Below are 24,830 nucleotides of genomic sequence, written 5' to 3'. Positions count from 1 at the left end.
GGGATCGCACGAGGGCTCGTAAGATACGCTATTACCAATACCAGCAACTGATCAAAGGCCTGACTACTGCCATTCATGGAAACCACTGCTTACAGCTCCGATGGACTGCACTCGGGCATTTGCCATTGAAGACAGCTGAAGTCCGGTCTAGTTAACTTTTAACTTACAATTATAACACCAGGTTTTTCCTGGCAGACCACTAACAACTGGATAGCTGTTACTGAATTACTGTCCATAGAAAGCTCTTCCACGAGGCCTCCAAAACAACACGTCTTCACTCAGTTCTGCTGGTGTTGTAGCTCTCAATTTGCTGCACTTCTACCTTGACTAACACCACCAATGTTAACACCAGGCTCTGCTCAACATAGTTATACACTCAGAAGGACGCAGACAAACAAACAACCGCTCAAGAGAAACCTTACACAGGCCACCAGAAATTAACGTGTCTCTGGTCATTCTGCTAGTGTTTGTAGCTCAGTTTGCTGCACCTCTACAATGCAAGACGACAAGAACCACTTCTAAACCAAAAACTTCACCACCGCACAGTTGCACGTCAGAAACTGAATACGATCCTGATTATTGGCCTGCTAGGACGAGGCTAACGTTAATGCTGAATCTACATAAATGTCTAAGTCCCAGCTCAAAACCCACAGGGTTCAAAGGAAGTATAACTATTTTAAATTGGTTTTGTTTTACTGAGAGGAAATATAAACAAGTCTGGTTACAGTGCCTAAAGCCACAACATTAGAACCAGTGACAGGTGAAATAAAAAACATTCATCATTGTGTTCCAATGTCATGTTCGGTTGTGAAACCACGAGTCCTAGCATTCATGTGGATGTCTCTCTGACAGACACCAGTCACCCAAACACAGCTGCAGACCAAGTACACCCCCTCATGGCAGCAGCACTCCTTGGTGGCAGTGCCCCCCCAGCAGGACAACGAGCCTGCAACGCTGTAAAAACTGCTCGGGAACGACCCGAGGAACGTGGGAAAGAGCTCAAGGTGTCAACCTGACCTCCAGATTCCCCAGATCTCAATCCAACTGAGCTTCCACTGGATGCAGTCTGAGCCAAGAATCATCCATGGGGGCCCAACATGGATGGTAGTTGGTTCAGATGCATCCAGCAGATGCTCAGCTGAAGTGGGATCTGGACAATGAGGAAGCCATTTTGAAGCCTTGGGTTCTTTGCCATGAGGGGGTGCAGTTGGTCTGAACGGTGTTTGGGTGGCTGATGTTTGTCAAAGAGGATCCACAGAAATGACAGAAGTCAAAGTTTCCCAGCAGAACATTTGATTGTAACAAGATGATCAATGCTCACTTCACTTGTCAGTTGTTTTAATATTGTAGCTGAACAGCGTAGATATACATGTTAAATAAATATAATTATGTAATTCATATCAGATATAAGATATGCATAGCTTGTTTGCAAATTTGTTTGCCTTTTAATTAGCTTTTTGAAAAGACAAAACAGAAAAAGAGGGAGAGAGACTAGTGTCCCAACAGTGACACTGTAGTGGCTTCTGCCGAAATAAACTGTCTGTATTCAACGACCTGTGAATGAGACTCGATTTTTCTTTAGAATCATTTACTGATCCTGGAGTATTAATGAAGAGCAACTGATAAATCTCACACTTTCTGCCTTTAATGTTTGCACCTCCATTGCACTGACCTTATTGGACCAGGTGTCTCTCCTCTCCAGGTATGATCACCATACAGGTCAGAGCTGTTCAACCTGAAGCTGAAGACAAGTCCCACTGTTTACCTAAACAGAGAGGATGAAGCACTTTAATATAACATGATGACTACATGCATGTGTGTGTGTATGAGAAGATGTAATCAGAGTACAGACACATCCTCCAGCAAAAAGGGGATTTCTTACAGGATTATCATTTTATAATAAAGAATGATATAGCAGTCTGTAACCATGTGCATGACATCACGTCAGGAGTTGCAAATCACTCTGCACTGTAAAATCTACTTTAATCTGATTTAATAAATATGTTTTTAAAAAGGTAAACCAAAAGCTGACCAAATGTACTAAGTCCTGAGAACATTTAGTGCTTTATTCACGAGTAATATGAGCTGAGACAAACACACTGAATCCATTCAGTGAGGCTACAATGAGGCTGTATATTGTGTGTATAAACTACTTTAGCTGCTCAAAATGAACTTTATAGATGCTGACATACTATAATACTGAGACAGTATTAAACACAACACATGGAGGCTGTTAGCTAACTGTGCTGTACTCAAATATTCGATTGTCACGATGCTAGCATTAATAACGTTAACATTACACAGCACGACAATGGCGTCGTGCTAACTCTCTAACAGACACACACATTAGCTAACATGCAAACCTGTGTGTAAAAACACGACGATTAAATCACCTGTTAGCAGCTGAGCAGCTCCTAAGTTGTTTCCCAAACCAAGCTAGCCCATATCGACAACTTTAAAGTCAGCTAGCTAACATAACACAACATAGCCACTCACTTCAACTGACCAGCAAACGTTAGCTAACCAGTGCTCGTGCCATTAAAAATAATACATAAAAAAAAAATAAAAATAAAAAAAACTTCATGTCGACTTTACCGAAACTTCCGACTTGTTTTGAGAAAGTGACCTACATTTGATAAACTGTGCATTATTCATGTAATAAACACGGCAGAGATAAAACGACCAAAATCACAATGGAGTTTGGTGCACTGAGCGAAACACAATGTCCCTGGCGGATTTAACTGGATGTAGTTAAAGGGTTTTTTAAGAAGGAGCCGAATTTACCTCGACATTTAACAGTTAAATGAGAAGTCTTCAGCTTTCTGTTCAGAGTTAATTCAGAAAGATTTCAGGCAAAAGCAAATCTCATCAACATGAAGGAGAAGGAGGCTGACTCCATTTTTACCCGCACATATACAGAACTTACTGGGCTATGAAGGTAGTTACTATGTGGAGCTCACTGATATATGAACAAACATCACCTGGGCTTATTTCCTGAGATCTGTAGGTAATAACTGACCTGTACACCTCACACACAGACATGAATACACCTGTACTGAGCAGGTAACTGTACACATAAAGCAGATTAGTACATAACAGTTTACTGACCGTGTTCGTGTCCTCACAGAAGAGCAGCTCCAAACAGAGTGACGATTCCTCAGCCAATTATATAGTGACAGTAAGTTTTGGAGGGAAATGAGCTAACTTCGCGCGGGAAACGAGCGAGACCGCCCCTTTTAGCGCGCACCGCCCGCATTCGTTCGAAAATCTGTGGGCGGGACTCATTTTGCGTGGTTTATGAGGATCCAACCACGTCATCTTCCGGATTTCAAAGTAAAGGATGACGTGAGAAAGAAAAAAACAAAACATTGTTTTGCATAAATAGTCCAAGATTCATGCTGAACTGAGTACTTCTGAGACTACTTGCTTGAATAATATCATCATTATCATCATCATCATCATAACTTTCTCATAATTTCAATTTACAATTATGTTTAATTAATAGTTTATATCAGATTATACCTCCTTATACAATGCTATTGCTGAAGTGTTCAAAAAAGCTTTTGCCATCTTTAGAAGCTGGCTTGTTGATGTCTTCAGAATAACTGATGCCTAAAGTTGATTTCTGTGTATAATAATCAGTGCAAAAAGTCTCAAATATAAAAACAAGGAAACATTTGACAGCAGCTGCTTTCTTTATTCATTCATTTCCAATGAGAGTATGTTGTTGTTTATCCAGAACATGATGTGACCGACCAGTGAGTAAGTTTCCCAGTAAAAACCCTTTCTGTGTGTTTGGACTTAGACTGAATACACACTGGAAGTCCACACTGAGGTGTTCTTTTAAGTGCTGTGCTGGTTTATTTCATGTGAACACAGCTATCAAGGTGATTTACTTAAGTAACATTCCTTACTAATTAATGACATCCCGGAGGGGGGAAAAAAAACAAAACTTGGCCCATTCACGCATACTTACTTCATTATTTACCAAGATATTACATTCATTGTGTTCAACAGTCAAGTTGCAGACAGAGAGTGCACATACAGAATGAATTCACCATCAGACAGAACAAAAAAATAAGAAGTTAAGTGCTTTAGGACGTCACATTTGAAGATCGGGGAGTTTTTTGGGGGGGCACACACACACAGTAAGTTTTTATGATTCTTAATTTACAGCAGTTTTTAGGTTTCTTTTGTTTCTTGTTTATTTTCTCAAATACTTGGCGTAGAAACGAATGGATGGCTGTTGTTTAATCTCATAGGGAAAAAAAAAGTTCATCATATTGCCACATTGGTCCATTTGGGTCTGGAGACTCATTGAAGAGACACATATGTCCACCACAAATCCAGTGAAGAATCCTAAGAACACTGCTCACATGTCATGTTTTATCTTTAATTTTTTTTTATCATGTATCCATCCTGCATAGGCCGCTGTAAAGGGCTTGACACTGTAACAGTCCTGTGTTAGCTTTAGCTTCGCTGTACGGTACAATTATGGATGAAAAACTGGACATAACAAGAAAATGTCCTTCAAATTCAAATTCTTAAAAGGTTCGTCTGTAGTGGCTCGTGAACCACAATTGTCACATGTCAACATCAATAATCTGAACTTTACATTTCTAGAACTCTCAGTCTACTTCAAATAAGATATGGGTTGTTTTGTCGGTATGCAGGAGGCAACATGGTGTGGTCATGATGTGTTTCTAGCATCAGTGTCAGGAGTGTTTTCATCGCCTCCCGGTGGTGCCGACGCCGCTACTACGGTTGAGGTTGCGGCTGAGCTGAGGGAAGTTAACCATGGGTGTTCTGGATGTCGGGCCGTAGAGGCCGAGATTTCTTGCCGCCGCCGATTTCCTGGGCTGCTTCACGCTTGGGAACGGGGAATAGACTTGCTGTTTGGTGGTGGACGGGAACGCCGGGGTTGATGGTGACGAGGACATGTGAGATCCGGACAACGAGGAAAGAGAGGAGAGTGAGGGAGTGGACGGGGAGGGAGTTTTGTAAAAGGTGGAGGACGAGGGGAGAGAGGAGAGGCCGTTGGATGAGAGGGATGAAGGAAGGCAGGATGTGGAAAGAGGGATTGGGGTGGAGGGAGGGGAAGGAGAGGATGAGGAGGACGGACCGAGAGAAGCTGATGTGGGGACCGGAGAGGAGGAAGGTGAGGAAGAAGGGATGTTAAAGGCGTGGTGAGGTGGAGGTAATGCGATGGAGGGATAGTGTCTTTCTGATCCTGAGGAGTCAGACTCTCTGTGTCTGCTTGAGGAGGGCGGAGGAGGGAGGAGAGGGACTTGGGGGACAGGTTTAGACTCTGGTTGTGTGTCTGGGCTTGTGTTATTGGTGGCAGTCAGATCTGATTCGTCCTCCAGATCCAGAGAGTCCAGCTGCACCACGACCTCTGCAACCTCTGCTTCTTTTGTCTCATCTGCAACCTCCGGAGCCTCTTCAGAACCAGAGGGATCCGCAGATGAAGACACAGAGTCACTCCTCTCTTTCAGCTCCTCATCGTCATTTTCCTCAATCTTCCTCTTCTCTTCGTCCTCCAATTTTTCAGATTCTTCCTCATCCTCTTCTTCCTCATCTTCCCTCTCCTCTGAATCTCCAAAGCCCAGCTGTGCTCGGGCCCGTGCTATGTTCCTCCGATGAACCCGGACGTGGGCACGCCAGGGCGACCCGGCGCCTCCTCCGGAGCTCCCCGGAGATCCAGTGCTGTTGGAGAGCACCGAGCTGCAGCGCTGCCTGGCCGGGGAGCCGTGATTCTGGGACAGCAAAGCAGGTCCAGACCCTGGTAGTGTGGACGTGCTTGTGGACGAGAGTCTGGAGCTTCCTCCTCGTGGTTTCCGACCCAGAAGGAGGTGGTTGATTACTGTGCTGGATGGGTTGAGCTGGGAGGGCAGGACACGGGTGGCGGGGCACTTGTCTGGAGGGAAGGTAACAAAAAAAAAAAAAACATTACAAGAGCCTTATAATACCGCAAATATTATCAAGTACATTTGATTATTTTTCTTTATCAGTTTTGTTTCATAATTTCTTTAAATTTACTCAATTAATCTATGAATCTTAAGCATGTTGACAAATGTCTTCAAGTTAGGAAAATAATGTTATTTTATCTGACATTAAAACAGATATTTGATTCACAGCGTTGTGAAACTAAATCATCAAATGGAAAAAAGCGCTGAAACAAGGAAATCATTATTTCACCAAACGATCAAGCTGTGAAAAATGTCTCTAACTACTTAAATATAAAACTGAGATTGCTTTTCGTCTGATTGACAAATTACATCAACAACCATTTCTGGATAATAATGATTTGATCATTACGAACACAGTCAGCTGTTCAGAGCAGCTGCTGCCAAAAGGTTTAAACCTCCATCAGACACCAGAGGGCGCCCAAAGTTTTTGGATAAATCCCCTCGAGGAAAAACCAGAGTACAGTATGCTGAACTGCCAGTCAACAGCATATTAACTCAACTCCTGTTATATAATCTGTGCAGTAACATAAAGTATTTGGCCTTTTCCCAATGTCAGTAAACCATATTAATGTAAATATGTCTGAAAGCTGATTACAGAGCTCTACAGTGTGTTTATATGAGTGATGATTAGAGTGCAGTGTGAGTGTGTGCGTGTGTTTGTGTGCACAGATGTTTGAATCTGAAAGAGAAAAAACATCAGCTCACAATGTAATACTGTTACACAAGCCCCTCACATCATATACAGGAGGAGCAGCAGGGAAGGAATTAGAGGTCGCTGACAGAGGTTAGTAAAATGATTTCACCCAGGCCAGAAAAAAAAAAAAAACCCTCCAGCATTCACCCGAAGAACCATGAATCATGTTTAATTGGAGACATCTGTCACTGCTGGAGATATCCTCAGGGATTGTTAAATGAGACGTGAACCGATGCTCTACAGAATTATCGGTGCATTAAAGGAACGTTACAAGTGCAAAACTGGGATTACATTGCAGTTTTATGGCATTTTAATTGATGATTAAGCTATGGAAAAAAAACATTTACTGAAGGCATCTGAAGGATTTGTCTCATGTGCAGTAGTGACAGTTGTCTCCAAATTAATATATATAACACAGCTGTTTTATTGACTTCAACTGTACGTATACCACCTGCAACCAGATCAGAACCATCACCAGTCGTCCCAGCTTTAGTATTTCCTTTATACCAAACACCTTCCTTTATCATAATTCTTGTTGAATTATTCCGTTATTTTAAATCAAACTTGTCTGAATCATTAAAGACCCTCAGATCAGCCCCACGACACCCAGTTTCAGATGATCGTTTTGTTTTAACACCAGTACCGTCGGTGTGGTGGTCGGTACTGTCGCTCTGATCTTTGGGACCCTCCTGAGGAATCTTTGAAGTTGTGGCCACTTTGGGTCCAGGTCCTGTGAGTCACACATCATCATCAAACATCAGACTTTCTGTTCTTCTACCCCGGTAGAACCTCATTACTGTTTTCTTGTGTTTGTGTTTCTTAGGGTGGTAACACGGGAACACGACTTCTGACTGCATTCAAGAAAGAATACCACCGTATCTTAGGACAGGAATTACAGGTATTGCAGTGCTGTTTTTTTTAAACATTAAGACTGAAATGTTACCCAAATCATAGCTCTTGGAAAGGCTATCACTGTTCTTAGCCTGTAAGAGAAGCTAACACTGATTTTGCTGCATCCTTTGGGGCAGTGGAAACACTGTCCTTGAACACCAGTTTCTAATCAAACTGAGAGTATTTCTCCACTGATATAAACGTGAAAACAGTGAACAGGAAAGCAGGAAGAGTTTAACTAAAACAGTGGAAACTGATCATTGTGGATAAATTACCTGTGCGTATGTAAAGTTGCATAGCCTGTTGCTGCTGCCGCCGTTTGATGCGGGCGTATTGCTTCTTCAGGGCGTAGATGTCGGTGCTCATTCTCTCCATCATCATGCTGTTGATCGCTGCCTGGTGCTCCGCCCTGGCACCCCCTCCTCCACCTCCTGCACCTCCGGCTCCCACCGCTCCTGGGCTCAGCTCAGCGATGTTCCCCTGCTCCCCTCGCTGGTCTGGAGGTCAAAAGAAGAAGAAACAGTGATGAGAAGGTCTCATGTTGTGTTATTCATTGTAACATCGAGCGCTTCTTTTTTTTGTTTTTCTACTGAAGTGATTTTAGCTTTTCAGACACTCAGATTGACAGAAGAAATCGAGAGATTCAAAGATTAGAGACGAGGGCTTTGGGTTCAGCAAAATACACAAATCTACTTTCCTTTTTTTTTAGGACTTTCTAAGCTTCTTTTCTGACGTATTTTTATCCCCTTTAATCAAGATCAGCTGACCACTCGAGACACAAGTGCTCCATTTAAAAAAAGCATCTTGATGGTGTCTGAGGAGGACAACAGAATTTAGAGAGTTAATGTTCTACCTATTCTATGTCTTATAGAACAAATGTTGCTTGAAATACAGACTGTACGGTCTGACCACTGAAATGCATTTGGTGTAAAGTTACAATTTTCTTTCCAGACTTTGGATTTTGATGAAAACATCCCTCCAAGCTGCGTCAGCCCTTCCTGTTTTTTGACAGTGTTGACATGATTAACATTGTGCTTTTGGACCAAAACAGCGTTTGATGATAAGAAAAAAGTGCATTTTGTTGAGACATGTTTGACCTTTGTGTTGAAACAAGTCTTTGCAGAAGATTTTCGTCATTTTGCAGCACACGGTGTAAAATACTCTACAGGCCTGCAGCAGCTGGTGCTGTAGTTTGTTTACTGTAATTATACTGTTTTCTCAGAATGATTTATTGATGCTGCACTTTCTCTTCAGAATGAACCACGTTTCCCTTAAAACCAGGTCAACTCGGCTGCACTGAGATACTTATGAGGGTAAATGGAGCGCTCATTCCTCTGAAGTCATTTCTGAAATCTCTCTGGAGAGTGACGACTACAGCCTCAGATCTTAACCAACGTTTTTAACTAAATCCCTCAGGCTGTTTGCCTTTTTTTTTCATCTTTAGAGGAGCCGTTGAAGGAGCGGGAAGTGCAGATTTGTCTGGAGGAAACAGATCAGAGACGGTTTGTAATTGGAGTCAAATCAAGGCCAAACACGAGGATTTGGGCCATTAGTTTTGGCCTCTGTACACTCCCCACTGGCTGCCAGTAAAGATCTTGTGTCGTAACTCATGTGGCTGCACCGACCTTTGAGATGTTTTTGGTATCTCTGCAGCTCGGGGGCCAGGAGGCCTCCCAGGGGACCCAGGCAACCGAGCGCCGTCACTACAGAGTCTTCATCGTCCATTTCGGCATCATCGTCGCTCTCCCAGCTGCCCAGACCACCACTAGAACAAGAGAGCAACGTTATGATCACTATAAAGCCCTGTTCAGAGCAAAGATTCATGATGTAACAAGTTAAAACATGCAATGTGGCGGTCTAAAGAAAAACAAAACTGATTAAACATTTTCACAGTCTACAACAAACCTTCCGTTGGATTTGACTGAGGTAGGGAACGGAGTGATGTTGTAGGTGTATTTCTCTCTCAGCTCGGCCAGCTGAGGGAAAGGAAACACTGCCATGGAATAAACCTCCTGATAGATGGAGACGAGAGAACAATCAGATTAATAGTACATATTCTGTATCAAGAGGTTAAACAGTAGAGTTTGTTTGTCTCGTACCTGCATGAGCTCGGGGGGATCGATGAGGTTGCGCTCCAGCATCTCCTGCGTGAGACAGCCCATCGTGCTGTAAAACTCATCTGCTGTCTGACAGTATTCGATCCTCCTGCACAGAGACAGAATGTAGAGAAGGAAATACGTAAACCGTAGATATTCATTATAGCTGCAGAGGTTGGATATTTTCAAAATGTAGCCTTCTTTTAATGGATTCTCCAATGTTACTAGCTTTAACTAGCACATTTGGACGCACAAGATGCATCCATATTTCTGCGAGTGAAGCTCCACTCACTCTCCCAGCCTCTCCCAGATGGCGAGGGCGACCCTGAACAGCACCTCCGAGCCCTCGAAGAAAACCGAGTCCCAGATCTTCAGCACGGTGGGCGCCGGCAGGCAGGTGGCGAACATGGTGAGGAACCACTGCATAGTGAACACGTTGGTCAGCGGAGGCTCGTAGCTGCCTGAGAGGAAACAAGACACGTGTGTTACTCTAATAAAGCACAAATAACAACTGCAGATTTTCTGTGCTCACGTCAACACCAGGATAATTTAACAGTTAAAGAGGCATCAGGATTTCGTATGAATATTTATACCAGGTATCATTTTTGTAAAACAAAAACACACAGATTCGAACCTCCAGCTTCTCTGTTGGCAGCTTTCTGAAGGTGGTGGAGATGCTGCGACAGTCTGGGCAGCTTGAGACGCAGCAGGTCTCTGAACACCGCCATGTCCACTAACAGAAGGAGACGATGCACATTTTTAATCTTTTTAATCTTGCCATGTAGCTTTGTTGGTTGGAGGATTCAGCATAGAAATAATCTGACGCTGGTTTGGTCATTTTCGCTACTGAATACCCAAAATAAAAAACAATTATTCTAATAATTTATTAATCAGATGTTTTCTTTTATGCGAAGATGTTATTTGATCATTATTTCGGATTCTCAGAGGCCAAGTTGACATATTTTACTCCCGTGTTTTGTCCAACCAACAGTCCAAAACCAGCATTTATTTAATTTACTATCATAAAAGACGAAGAAATCCAGCAAATAGTCACATTTTAGGAGCCAGAACAAGCAAATTCTGTTGCATTCTTTCTTTATAAATGATCGGAATTGTTGTAGACTCATTCTCCACCTATTGGCCAATCAAATGAATGTCAAGACTCCATTTCTACTGGTAATGAACTATTTCTAGGCTTAAGTTACAACAGCATCTTTTCCTTTAATCATTTTCAAGACAATAAATACAATAAATGGGCTCGTATGTGTGTCTCTGTGTTCACCTGACAATGCTCGCAGGTTGTTGGCAAAATAACTCTCAGGCAACACTTTGTCAATCAGATAGATCATCACCTGAAAACAGAGGGACAGAATAAGAAAAGAACGTTAAGGAGATAAGTGCACGGCAGCATTTTTTAAAGCATAACTACAATTTAGAGTACTTTTTTTTTTTTTTTTTATAAATCTGCATTTTACCTTCAGTGCATCGCTCTCATTGCCTTCAGTAACTTCCAGTATGAGTGCAGCCAGGACGTTGAATCCCTGGCAGTAGCCCACCGCTTTATTCCAGCGGGCGTAGGCCAGCAGCACCCTCTTCAGCACCACCCTGTCCTGCTCCCCCTCCTGGCCGCAGTAAGAACTGCAGCCGGTCCTGTGCAGGTCCTGGGCATTAGGAGGATGCAGGGTGGATTATTTTTTAATAAGTCAGCACATTAACTGGATAAATGAATGATGAACTTGTGCATTTAGGACAGAGAATAGAACAAACAAAGAGGCTGATGGTCAGACTTTGCTCTGTTGATGGAAACAATCATGACTCTGCTGAATATGAGTCACCGTGATGTTTCCATGAGGCGGTCGTTTCTTCCTCTGACGCACAGTCATAAGCAAACATCCTCTACCGGACACTGCGCCTCACACTCATACTCTTACACACTCAGCATGATTAATGATGGCTGAAAAGTCTTTTAGTATCGTGTCCATCTTGCAGTTCTTCTTCCTGGAGATCACAAACTTCACTTGCTCTTGGTGTTTATCAGAACAGTTTCAGATGGACTCTAAAGGTGACAAACAATCTTAATTCAAGGTCCATTTCAGGCCTTCATACAAATCTTACGGTCATCATTAGTGAACGGAAACTGTTCACTTACTAAAGCATCATATTTGATGATAAAGACTGTGAAATGTGTGGAAAAAAGTTCAGATTAAAAAAAAAATAAGTGGCCCAAGATCAAGAGCAAAACTCATGTCATTATGTTTGTTATTTCGGCTGCTAAGAGTCTCTCAATCAAAACAACAACACCAAATGTTTTTTTGAGCATGACGTGAAGTAACGTGGAGCTGTGTTCATTGTTAATCAGGTAAAGAATGATCTCGCTCCATCAGAGTGAACATTACCAACGATAGTAAGCCCCGTTTCTCTGGAAGTTATATTAACTACATCAGTTAATAGCATGACGTCATACCGGAGGTCATTAACACTGACGTTTTATCATTGTTGGAAACGTTTGAGACTGTTGTGTCTCTGAAGGTCACGTTACGTTTTAACATCTAAATGCAGACATCTTAAATATGATGCTTTTAACTTCTCGGTCATCTAACGACAGTGTTTGCAGATTTGTGAGCATTTATATCTGTGAAAGGTTGTAAACTGGCTCACGTTTGACATAATTCAAGACCATTAAGACTGTTAATCGAAAGGTTTGGACCACCGACTGGACCGTCAGTCGACTCAGAGTTCATTCTTAACAGGCTACAGCACTAATAATGTTCCACAGTAATGACCTTGGTGACCCTGAACACCTCGAATGACTTCCACGTCTTCTCTGTTTCTCTGTGCTGTGTAAAAATGCTGAGGCTTCACCTCTGGGCACTGTGCTGCTGACTCAGCATACACACATGCTCACAAACCCCCTGCATACACACACCGTCCAAACACATTCAGCTCATCCCAAACCCCCTCCAACATAAGGACACAGTGTGATTACCTTGACGATTTGAATGCCGAGGGAGTCATCGTCCGGGTTGCTGCGCTCGTTAAAGGCAAAACGAAGCGTCTTGTCCCAGTCGATGGAGATACTGTGGAGGTACTGGTCTGCTAACGTTAGCCAAACCTGCAGAGAGACAAATAAAAAAATCCCAACTGAGAAACACGAACAAATATTTAAACTTTCCTGTTTCACCTCATCAGGCTGTTCGCTGTGATTCAATTTGTTTCGTAAGTGCAGCGCAGAGATTTCATTGTTCATCTCCTCTGACAAGATGAAAGTAATCACTTCCTTTTCCCGGCTCTCTTCTCCCAGGAGATGAAGTTGTGATGTGAGATAAATAGGAGCATTATAGACAAAGTGCCTCTGCGTGTTATCGCTCCTCTGATCTGTGTGCCGTCTCTCTCAAGACCGCAACACTCTGCTTTCAGGTTTACAATAATAAAGAGAAGCGACATTTCTTGCAACGGCACAACTGGGTCACGACTTTCTTTTACTAAACACCCTCTAGGTTCAAAAGAAGACAAACACAAAAGGAGAAATTCATCAGGTCTTATTTGTGGAAATGTCTTTTTGCAACCCAGACAGAAGTAACATCTGAGGGTAATGACTCAGATTTATACAGATGTTTACTGGACATGTACTACATTGGATAAAATATAACTGACTTAACACTGCCATATTTCAAAATACTTATTTAAAAGTTACGTACCCTCTTCCTCCATTCCTTTGGGATCCCAGTTGGGAGTCTGGCCACTGCCTTCAGGGCGTCGTACCACTGTGAAGGGAAGAAACCACAAAGTTTTATTTACTCTTTTAACTAACTACAGTCTGTATAAACGTAACCAAGCTATACAAAAGACACATCCACATGTAACAGATGTGTTGTTGAGTGTTTACCTGCTGGAATCCATTCTTCCCCAGCGATGGTTCAATAGTAAACTTCAGCCTCGTGTCAACTCCTACAAAATAAACAGAGACATCTCATCAGGCTCATTTAGAAACACATCTAGATGACTATCATTGTTCCAGTCAAAGTCCAAAATTACCAATGTTACTGTACATAAGATATCAGACTGCAGGGAAACTCTTAATGATTAACATCTACATGTATCCATCATGTTCCTCTATGAAGGAAACGCCAACTTCCTCTTCATTCTAAAATAGTCTCACATCATTTTAATTCTAATCAAACCACTCAGTGCCACTGAGATGTATAATGACACGTGCAGAATACAGTATATTGTAATAATGATCATATAGTTGAATTTGACTCCTCTAAGACAATTTCAACAAATACTGAACATTATAACCTTCATGAAGGAAGGATTGATGGACCTGTTGAACTGTGTGTAAACTGACACCAGTAACCAAGTTAGGCCAGTAAGTCAACATTATTTCTATTAATCCCCAAACTTTCAAAACTGCCAGTCTAGAAATGTAATTTACTGCATTTGAATATGTGGCTCAACCACACAATAAACTCACATGATCACAGTCAGAAAAGGAAGAACGAAACACCGGAAGTTATGTGTTTTAGTCCTGCACACTAAGCTCATAAAATAAATGTATACATCGATCTTTTTTACTCAGTATTATAAGAAAGACAAGTGATTTGAATTATATTTTTCTTAAATTCATAGTTTATTGAATGGAGTTTGGTGCGGAGACGCGTCACGGAGAGAGTCGCTGTCCATTTCCGCGTGGTTCTGAATCCGCGGTTCAATCTGCGCCTCAAATCTCCTCACACGCACACACGAACATCTTTAGAGGATATTTAGCACAGTAGACTAAACCTCCTCCCAACGGAAATGAAAGTTTGATCTGTTAAGTTAAGAGGGAAGGTCCTGACATGATTCGGCTCCGGGCCAGCAGCTCCGCCAGCGGCCATTACTCCCCCTCCTCCTCCTCCTCCTCCTCCTCCTCTCTTCCTCTCTCCAGCTGAGTCTCTGGAGGATTTCTGCCTCTCAAACAGAAGCCGATCTCTTTACAACCATGAACGACACATTTTCACCACAATGAATTAAAACAGAATCTGAGTTTAACCTGCTTGCTCCGCCTCTGTCGTGTTGTCCTGCGCCATACTGCACGAACGTCTCCTCCGAGAGCTCTGAGAGGATTAACATGAAACCCTCCTACTTCCCTGTCACAGATTACACCGACACAAAGCGTGTGTTCAGCGACAATATGGAGGCCGGAGGCCACACTCGTGTTAATATCTCATCATTTAATCTCCTCCCTGTTTTAATTTAAATTAAGCCAGTTAGAGGATGTAAAGAGAAGGAAGGAAGGAAGGAAAGAAGGAAGGAAGGAAGGGGGACATGGTAGAAATACTTTGTGATGAGTAAAAAAAAATAAAATTAAACAAGTATTACCATCAAAACTAAATATCATATTAATGGATTATGATGTATACATCTGGTAAAGTTAAGATATCTTTATTTATTTAGGTTTGATTATGAAATCAAGAAAGAAAGACAGAAGGAAAGAAGGGAGGGAGGGAGGGAGGAAGGAAGAATGAAAAAGATGGAGGAAGTAAGAAAGACAAACACATAGAAACAAAAGTAATGACAAAAATAATGAAGAAACAAACAACCACACAAAGAACGGAGGAGAGAAAAGACAACTGGGGATTAATGAACCAGATGAGGAAGGAAACTAGAAGGTAGGAAGGAAGCGAGGACAGAAGGAAGGAAGTCAAGGATTCTTTACTCTAAGATTACTCTTAAGATTCGAGCTTAGTTGTGATGCTACAGAAGTTTACAGTTTGATCGATAAAAATGTTTGTTTCATGTTAATTTACAGACGTTTGACCGTGAAGAGGCCAAAACGTGACGAAGCAGGAAGAGCTGAGAGGTCGAGACACCGCCCGACTGCAGAGTGAACGACAAAAACAAATCTGGCTGTATGTCGTACGTCAGGCGTGTCTCTCCACACATGGAGCCAGGACTGAAAACTGATCTGATCTCAGTTATCTGCTCCGTGTGATACATTATCAGATTTATAAAAAGCCGCCCGGTGCGCCCTCAGGATTCGATTCTGAACTCACCGGAGCTCAGAGCTGGTGTTCACTCAGGTTCAACACCTGCTCTGGTGAAAATGAGCTCATCTGACACTTGGAGGGTCTTTGGGGAAAAACTGGATCGCTGCTCTGTCACAAATAAGATTCATGCAAGAAAATATTTACCACCTGACAGTCACAACAGCTGACTGGAGCAATCGATTGATCAGTTTAAGTCTTTTTTTTTTTTTAAAGAAAAAGAAGTGAAAAGTCTCTGATCAGCTTCTTAAATGTGAATATTTTCAGGTCGCTTTCCTCCTCTGTGACAGTAAATTAATATCTTTGTGTTGTGGACAAAACCAAGATGTTTAAGGACGACATGTTGGCCTTTTTTGAGAAACAATAATCAGCTTTTATCAATTTCTTCTCAACCAAACTAAACAATTAATGAAGAAAACAGCCTAAAGATTATTCGGCAATAGAGCCGAGTGATACTGGACTGTTGGGGTGGATCCTGATAAAAAAATATTATAATATTGAGTCAGCTGGTATTTATAGAGTATATAGACACCTTTTTTTTTTTTTTTTTGGCATGATCCATAATTTTCCACCATTTTCTGACACTATAGCCTAAAAAAATAATCACCAATGACAATAATCTTTAGGTGTATTTAAATAATATAAATTGCTGAAATGTAACAATATGTGGGACGAGATTATGGGTTTTATTCCCAACTCGTCAAAAACTGATGATGTAGGATGGCAAACGGCCTGAACTACAATCCCAAAGCATCATTAGGATGAACTGTTCTTACAAACAGGACCTATAGGACCATCTTCTTTCTGCACTGTGTTCTTTATATAAAATATTTCCATATCAGCACAACACTGATACTGATATATCTGTGACAGGTGAGCCAATATCATTCAGCTGATATCACATCACAGCACAGATCTACATCTTTCAACAAAAATAATTCATGAAAATAATCGTTTGTTAAAGTCATTATTTAAACCATCTAAATTGCTAGAATATAACAATGTCATTTCATTTTTTTGTTGCAGCATAAAATGAAATTCACTGTAAATAAGAGACAGAAATGGGAGTATAAAGGAAAATACTGTAATAAAACCAGCAGCAGCAGCAGACACTATAAAACCTCCATGCTGAGCAGAATAATCTACTCTGTTTCCAGATCTTGTCTCAGATTAAATGTCGAACCGTTTCCTGTGGATCTACTGATACGTGAGTGTCACCTGGCTCTAAGGTGCAGAGCAGCCGGGGTGCGCTCCTGGAGATCCCGTTCCGTTTCTTCAGGACGTTGCTGATGATGTTCCCGACCCCTCCCGAGCCCTGCTGCCGCTGCCTCACGCCCGCCCTCGGCCTCCTGCCGGCGGCGGAGAGCCGCTCCTGCCTCATCCCGAATCAGAACCGGTCGATCAGCTCATCGTCTGGTCCCGCTTCGATAATCCTCCTTTTAGCTTTTCCTCGGAGGTGTCGGGTTCATCCCGGTACACAGAGACGCAGATGTTCCTCTGAACGCTTCCGTTAAAAATGAATCGATCACCGCGTTTCGAATCTCTTCCGGTGATCGCTTCCGCCTGGAGAAAGGACAGATCCCTCAGCGGTGCCGAATCATCCAGGGAGCCTCGTTCGAGCGACACAAATGTCTACATTAAATATAGAAAGCGTCAAAAAATAGCCGAGCGGTTGAGGAGGAAACAGAGGTTTGTGCTGCTGCTGCTGCTGCTGCTGCTGCTGCACACCTCCTCATCCTCCTCCGGTTCAGCGTCACAAGGATGGAGGGATGCGGTAGGATGGAGGGACACGTGGGGAGGAGGGGACAGGAGGAGGATGAGGTAATGGTGGAGGAGGAAGAGGAGGGGAGGGGAGGACGGAGCGTGAAAAGAGAGAGCTGGGCTGGCACCAAAAAAAAAAAAAAAAAAGCAACTGATGATCAACTATCAGTCTGTTTAATGGGGAACAAACTAGTGGAAAATGGTTTTACATGCAGCGAATGAAAGATTTTTACTTACTGCACCAGCTGACATGACAAAGTATCTGCTGCAAAATGTGCTGGGAGAGCAAGAACCACCACCTGGTGACCAATGATCAGAATAACACCTGACAGGAACTGTTTTTATGCCCCTACGGTAGATAAAAACATGATGAAGTGCCCTTTACACAGTCCAGCCACAGTGGAAAACACGAAGAAGGACCCGAGTTCACCACTGCTGTGCAAATTATTGGGGACACCTCACCTGCTGTTGTCTGGAAGATCCAGGTAAAACAAATTATGAGTCATTAATGGCCCTGATTAAGTCTGCACCAATCACAGAGGAGCAGAAGTATGCTTTGACCAAACTGAGGAGGGACGTGCAAAGAAGAAAAACTACAAAAAAGGGAAAAGTCTGAGTGGAGATGAAAAGGTTGGTCAACTACTTTAAAAACACAATACCAGTACGTACTTTACCTACAAACTATCCACCAGATAAGTCGGCAAAATACACCAGTATTAAATCCTGCTTGTCAACCGCATGACCTCAAAAATAGGGAGGATTCAGAAATAAAAGTGGGATTCTGGACGTCCTACCCCACCAAAATCTGAAACCTGAAACAGGATTTTTATGTCAATAAATTCGAAATTTCACTTGTAATTCTCAGAAGACAGCAGAATAATTTGGCATAAATCTGTGGTGTAAAGTAACATTTATCACCACTTCCTGCCCTTCAGAGATGCCGTGCACACCCTGTTTGTCAGCTCCCTCTCTCGATGCAGTGCCCTCGTGACTGACAGAAAAGTGGACGTGGCAGATTTCACAGCTCCTTTCTTTGGAAACTTCATGCAAGAAACATGAATTATTTTCTCCAGGGTATCTGAAATGTGTTTAAATATTTCTCCTATGTCTCTCACTCACCAAAGGAGGGAGCATAATTTTCAGGAACATGTTACGATGACTACAAAAGTGTGAAAATGTGTCATAAATCGGGAGAAATATGGGAGAATTGTGACCCAGCAGAAAACCAGAAGAGACAGAATCAGGAGGGTTGGAGATAAATCTGCATGGTCACCTTCTTCAAACAGCCGGCTAAAATAATGGAGGGCAATTAAAGAAATGACATTTGCAGTATGAATCAATGATGCATGACAGCGTGAGTCAGTCTTACAGGTGCGGTAAGTGCTTCCTGGATGGAAAACACATCCAGTCTTAATGACGTTCTGAATCCATAACTGTAAACAGTCGGAGTGACGATTAAAACATGGCCTTGATGATAATTATGATTGTGTCTCTGGGTGTTTTTAATTAGACGACAGCTGTGAAAACTCTTAATTTGTCCTACGTAATGACACAAAGTGCACTCGGTCCATCTCAGGTTACTGTAACATGTAACAGCAGCTGCAATTCCTTTGATAGATAGCGATCAATAATAACTGTAGACATAGGTTATCGACCCCTTCAAGAAAAAAAACAAGTTCACGTTCACATTAATAATAAATACTTACACAAAAATCAAGAAAAAATTCAACTAAACGAACATTTTAAATGATAAAAATTGAAATTAAATGCAGAACTAACTAAAACCAAACTGAACAAAAAACTAAACTTTAGAAACTTTGAACCTCTCACACAAATTCTGATGTTATATAGCTCAACATATCATAAAACAGACATTTATCATGATGATAAAAATGCTGGCGTCACTCAATATGAGAAAAGCAATAAAATATTGATGCTGGCAGCTGCTGGGATGTTCATAATCAGTGACAGGAGTTTCTTGTTGAGCACGCTGTGTGTCACCTTCCAGGTGGATAACATGCAAAGAAAGCAGCCATGTTGGTTCCACAGTACTGCTTTAATGTTCCCTGCAGCCGAGCGTCTGACAGTACCATTACAGACCCTACCTCTTTGTAATCAGCCATCGTGCTGCATGTTGACAGAAACAAAAACAGTCAAAAAACAAAAGCAAAATAACCACACAGACCTGAAAAAACTTTAAATTAGGGGAAAAAAGGAAAGAGTTACAAAACCACAAAAACTGAACCTTTACTTTCATCAGGGTATTAAACAGGATGCTACTCCTTTTCCATCATTGTGTTATTTCATAAGTTTAATTACTCTCCTTCATCACCGTTGAGTCCATTCTCAGTGTATTTGTACTGGAGGCTCCAATTTATGTTGAATATTGGACCACATTTTTTTTCCAAACTACTTGTGCAGTCACAAATCATACCAGGGGGTCGACTCTTAAATAGGGGAGGACCGATTATCGGGTCCATATTCAGCATTTTTCAATTATCAGTATCTGAATCGACCTTCTCTCACACAATATCCTGCCAACGCAATGTCTGCTTGGTAAAATGTCACAATTACCAGCCTATAAACACTGACCTGAATCTGCAAAGTAACTAGTAACTAAATTGATCAAATAAACGTAGTGGAGAGGAAGAAAAAAGTAGCAGAAAATGGAAATACTCAAGAAAAGTACTTCAAAAGCGTACTTCAGTAAATTGTACTTTATTCCGAGACTGGTTGTTAAAAATTTAGATTTGTTCCATTTTCAAATATCCATCTTTACTGCAGATAAATATCAGACCTAAATATTGTTTTTCACTCTCCTTCATTTCTAATAATCAGCATCAGCCATGAGAAAGCCCCAACGGTCGACCTCGTCTCTTAAAACCAGAAGAATGAACGTGAGAACCGAGTCTGCACATACATCATCCTACTGTCGGAACAAGAAGATAAAGACTGCCTGGAGGTGGACTGACCAGACAAGTATAGTCAGATATTCAATATTTGATTACATGAACAGAACAAGGATTGATACATAATCTCTTCTGGAAAAAGTCAGTTGAGGTAAATTACTTTACAGGAGGGGCTGCAGTGGAAGCAGGGAGATTGGAATATGGAAATGAACATGTGATTCCTTCGTACTCGCGTACTGCGAGACTATGTCACAGCTCATTATGTAAAGTGGAGAGTTATTTTCATACTACATGTGATATGACTGCTGGGACACCGTACAACATGTGTACAAACCTGCTAACCTGCTAGAGCACCTGACAAATGATTTCACCATTCATTAAATGTTGTGCGTTTGTTTTTAAGGTATAAAATAAGAGAAGAATTGTGTATTCTTACGTCGTTTTTGTGAGACAGCCTGTAAACAAGCCGTGATGATGTCGTAGTTCTTCTGCAGTTTGTGGCAAAGTCGGTCCCGTCTCCTCAGTTGGCGGATCAGCTTGGCCGACTGCAGGCCCGTACGATATTTGACCTCCTGGATGATTGACTGCAGCTCCTCCGGGGCTGAAACAGCACACGTGCAGAAACATTTAAGTTTAGGGGTTTTTTGGCAGCAAAGTCATTTTAGGACGACCGTCAAAATGTAATGTATCTGGATGAATGCCTGCGACAAATTTCTTTTCTCAAGTTCAGAAAACAAAATTTGTAATCCCTAAATTAGCAAATTAAGCATTATGGATTTAACCTCTTCACGTTATTTATTTGAAACAGTCCTACATCTTCCTGTTTTTCACATTTATTTCAGACTCTAAGCACAGAGATGCAGGTCGTTCTAAAATATTAAGGTGCTTGATGTGTTCGGAAACAACATGTGATGTCTGCGGTCCACTGTTAGATCAGAATATCACAGTCATCTGTCTGTTTCCATGCTGCAGGCAAAGACGAAATGAAAACCAGAACACCGCCACACACACACACACACACACACACACACACACACACACACACACACACACACACACACACACACACACACACACACACACACACACACACACACACACACCTCCTGTCTAATGTGAAATCTGACTTTCAGCTGTAGGTGACACAGATCTGACGCGTAAACACACCTGAGGGACCGAGACAAATTATGGTGATATTTTGAGTAACCAATGATTTTTTTTTCATTGTCAATTAAGTTCTCCATTAATTGATTAGCTGCCTGGTCTACTCAGTGTCTATAAATGGTGCAAAATGTGGATCAGTGACTCTCAAAACCCAACTGAACAGCAACTGAACCCTCCTCGTCTCACCCTCCCCCCCAACAGTGGTGGCTAAAGATGTGACAGCGGTGCGACGTGTTGGACCTGCTCCCTCTGTAGATACAAAAGGCCTCATTGTTAACTAACTGAGACACAATGTTTCTTGGTTTCATTATACACAAATGAATAACATCCTTACTGCCCCTAGCTCCCTCGATATCCTCCAGTCTGGACCTCTAAACAGTTCTCAAAACAAATGACAGATTAAATCATACTGACAAGTCTTTTGTTTCCCCGTCTTCATCAACATTAATAATGATGATTTTCTCATTTTTATTTCCAGGTTCTGTGGAAACTTTAATATCAAAACACTGGAAGCTCACGGTCACCTACAGATGACACCCAGCAGGTGGCAGGGTCCGCCTCAGAGACACTTAATTGCTTTCAGAACACCAACAAGCTTCCTTACGTTATTTTTTCCCACTGCTGATCAGTCACCGCTTCAGAAAAGGCCATTAAACCCTGAGTAGTCACATTCTTTAGCTCTTCTTGGAGGCACTATCATAATCATTTCCTCTTCCTGAGTGGCAGCTCTCTGCATTGTTTAACTTGTCGTGGGCAAACAGTGAACTCACGGGCCGGCGTGTGTTTACTGTAGGATTCCACTTCACCAGAGGAGACAATGGCGGCGTGGCACTCACACAGAGACATGCCTTTCAAGACGCCGAGGCAACACACACTGGGGAGCATTAAATAAGCTGTCAACACACTTATCAGCCTCTGTATCTGAGTGTGTGAAGGTCCGCATACTGTGAGCCTACCTGTCAGTCATGTGAAACTAATTGTCGCAGCCAGTTTGGCTTCTCCTGATATCTGATTTCACTCACTTCTTGTTTTGCTACCCGTCTTGAAAAACAGATGACGTAAAAAGCTACATGAATGACTCAGATTCATTATGCTGCATTCGAGTCTCATGTAATTAAATTATCTTACCTCTGAAATGACCTGAATCAAAAAAACTGCTGTGAATGTACCTGTAAACACACTGCAATTATATAGGTGGATCGGTTATAACCTCTGTGGCTACTACCAAATTGTATTTTCCACAGATGCATCATCAGCCACTAGACTGACCTTTAGAGCAGACCAGATATTACCGAGACGTGATAAATGCATGTTTAATATGGTTTCTTTGCCAATTCTGTGCTTAATTTATATTCCAGTGCTATGATTTATGATTGTTAGGTCACAATGAGCCAGCAGCAACTTGTGGCGTATAATATTGTCTGATTTATACAGCAGTAAGATCCATGTATTCAGTATCAGCCCATGTCCTGAGTATCAGTAGTCTGTATTTAGAGGCAACTATAATCTATGCATCCCTCAGTTTACATTTGTGTACTCATGAACATTTGTCCCAATATCCAATAATCAATAATGAAGGGCTACAGACTACATCCAGTAGTACATTTTAATCTAATTTCTCAACACATTATGTAAATGACTGTAAACAGGAAACAATAGATACTATAGAGCTGTAGTATTTTTACCAGATTCCTGTATTTCAACCTCACAACACTCACAGCTCCTCTGGCCACAGGGGGGCCTTGTTTACCCGAAATGAATCCATCTGCCAGGGTAAACATAGTTAGTAGTGGATGTTTTGAAGCATCTAGACACTCTAATGTAGTTTCTGAACCTATTTCATGAAACAGCAGCATGGCAAGCTCCATAATAACCTCATCACTGTTGAAGTCACTTAAGTATGACCACAATTCATTTCAACCCAAATGGAAAAAACTGACCTGGAACTTGATTCATCACCACAAAACACACCCCTATATCAATGTCTGCACATGTATCATTGGTTTAATGATGAAGATACAGTATGTAGTCCATCATAGTTAATTATCATTTTTACATATTCCTGATTATAGATTCAGATTATGCAGCATTAAAATGTTCAATTAGATTTTCAAAACTTATGCCTCAAGTAAATTAGACCAATATAAGGCTCTTGGGCATAGTTTTAATATCTTTATAAGATCATATTTGACATGGCGTAATATATATATATCATAAAAAAGTATGATAGTTTTAATTAATAACAACTGGAAGACCTTTGAGGCATATTTGTGACTTAAAATTAATAAAACTGATTTGTTTTGACCAGATGCTCAGTGCCTGTCCACACATCCTCACCTTTCTGGGCCAGGTAGTTCATCTGATGCCTCCTGGTGTGTTTCTCCTGGAGCTCCTGGAGGAACCCGGACCCGGAGTTGCTGCGGCCCAGGAAGGCATCAGACCCGGACGCCTCTGTGGAGCTGTCCCAGCTGTCCACATTCCTCCTGCTGCCTCCACTGTACGTGTCGTACAGCTCCACCAGCAGACAGTCCACTATGGAGCACCTGGGCACTTTGAGTCCATCTCCCTGGGACTCTGAGTCACTGTCAGCGGTCGTGCTGGTCCTTCGGGTGTCGGTGCCAGGCGGAGCTCGGTGCTCGCTGTGAACCTGCAGTCCCGGAGGTGATGATGTGTCACTAGGTGACTCGGCCGCGGGGCTCGTCCACTGCTGGAAGCCGGAGAAATCATCCTGGAGGGAGGCGGCGGAGCTGACAAAAACGCCGCTCTCTTCCTCGGAGTACACACTGCGGTCGCATATGTCCACTTCCAGAAGTTCATTCCCGTTTAATTCCACCTCCGACGCCATTTCTACACTAACATCAAACTGTGTTGAATTAAATCTGAGTTGCTGTAATTGCTCTTTCTGTCCGTGTTGACATTTTTCCAGTTTAATTAGCAGTAAAGTTTCCTTCGAGGAGGATAGAGTTCCTGGAGCACTCCATTCCTCTCCTCAGAAAGGTAGACACGTCTGACGGCTTTTAATTTCCTTCCTGAATGTTCCGTATTGGACCTTCCTGCCCCCCCTCCTCACTGAGTGAACAATGGGCCGGCCCACTCTGCTCAACTTCTCAACGGCTGCCAACTTTCTTCAGGGCGCGCGACAGGTGCAGCACCTGGGATCGACCAATCACGGAGGAGCCAAATGTATATCGACCAATCAGCTTCCGTATTTGACGGCTATGCTAGGAGATGGTTTTGTACCTTTACGTTAGCATCATTTAGCACGATTTAATGTAAACGACGTAAAGTAACACACAAATAACAATAAACCCACACTGTTA

The 24,830-nt window shown here is 42.1% G+C and overlaps 1 protein-coding gene and 2 long non-coding RNA genes across 10 annotated transcripts in view; 1 reads left to right on the top strand and 2 right to left on the bottom strand.

Moving 5' to 3' along the window:
* Window positions 1-24,830, bottom strand: part of LOC119032215 — a 1,052,400-nt gene that overhangs the window by 93,628 nt on the left and 933,942 nt on the right. The gene's annotated exons all lie outside the window — the stretch shown is intronic.
* tbc1d30 (TBC1 domain family, member 30) lies at window positions 3,673-24,602 on the bottom strand. Of its 5 annotated transcripts, XM_037121053.1 has the most exons (16): window positions 23,848-24,602; window positions 20,783-20,947; window positions 13,537-13,598; window positions 13,349-13,414; window positions 12,637-12,762; window positions 11,126-11,311; window positions 10,933-11,002; window positions 10,285-10,383; window positions 9,943-10,111; window positions 9,654-9,759; window positions 9,460-9,566; window positions 9,180-9,319; window positions 7,830-8,051; window positions 7,307-7,393; window positions 5,782-5,917; window positions 3,673-5,724 (listed from the first exon to the last, which is right to left on the bottom strand). In XM_037121053.1, exons 1-16 carry the CDS (start codon window positions 24,353-24,355, stop codon window positions 4,728-4,730), a joined length of 3,246 nt encoding a protein of 1,081 aa, XP_036976948.1. In that variant the 5' UTR covers window positions 24,356-24,602; the 3' UTR covers window positions 3,673-4,727. The 5 variants fall into 5 exon arrangements, with proteins under 5 accessions (XP_036976948.1, XP_036976947.1, XP_036976949.1 ...); XM_037121052.1 differs by having other exon boundaries at window positions 3,673-5,917; window positions 23,848-24,355; XM_037121054.1 differs by lacking the exon at window positions 7,307-7,393 and having other exon boundaries at window positions 3,673-5,917; window positions 23,848-24,598.
* LOC119032222 lies at window positions 17,587-22,403 on the top strand. Its single transcript, XR_005078814.1, has 3 exons — window positions 17,587-18,067; window positions 20,276-20,416; window positions 21,989-22,403. It is a non-coding gene; the product is annotated as an uncharacterized LOC119032222 (long non-coding RNA).

Source organism: Acanthopagrus latus, chromosome 14, assembly GCF_904848185.1.
Source record: "Acanthopagrus latus isolate v.2019 chromosome 14, fAcaLat1.1, whole genome shotgun sequence".
Taxonomy (NCBI): domain Eukaryota; kingdom Metazoa; phylum Chordata; class Actinopteri; order Spariformes; family Sparidae; genus Acanthopagrus; species Acanthopagrus latus.
Note: the sequence above shows the minus strand (reverse complement) of the source record. Positions and strands in the feature narration are given on the sequence as shown.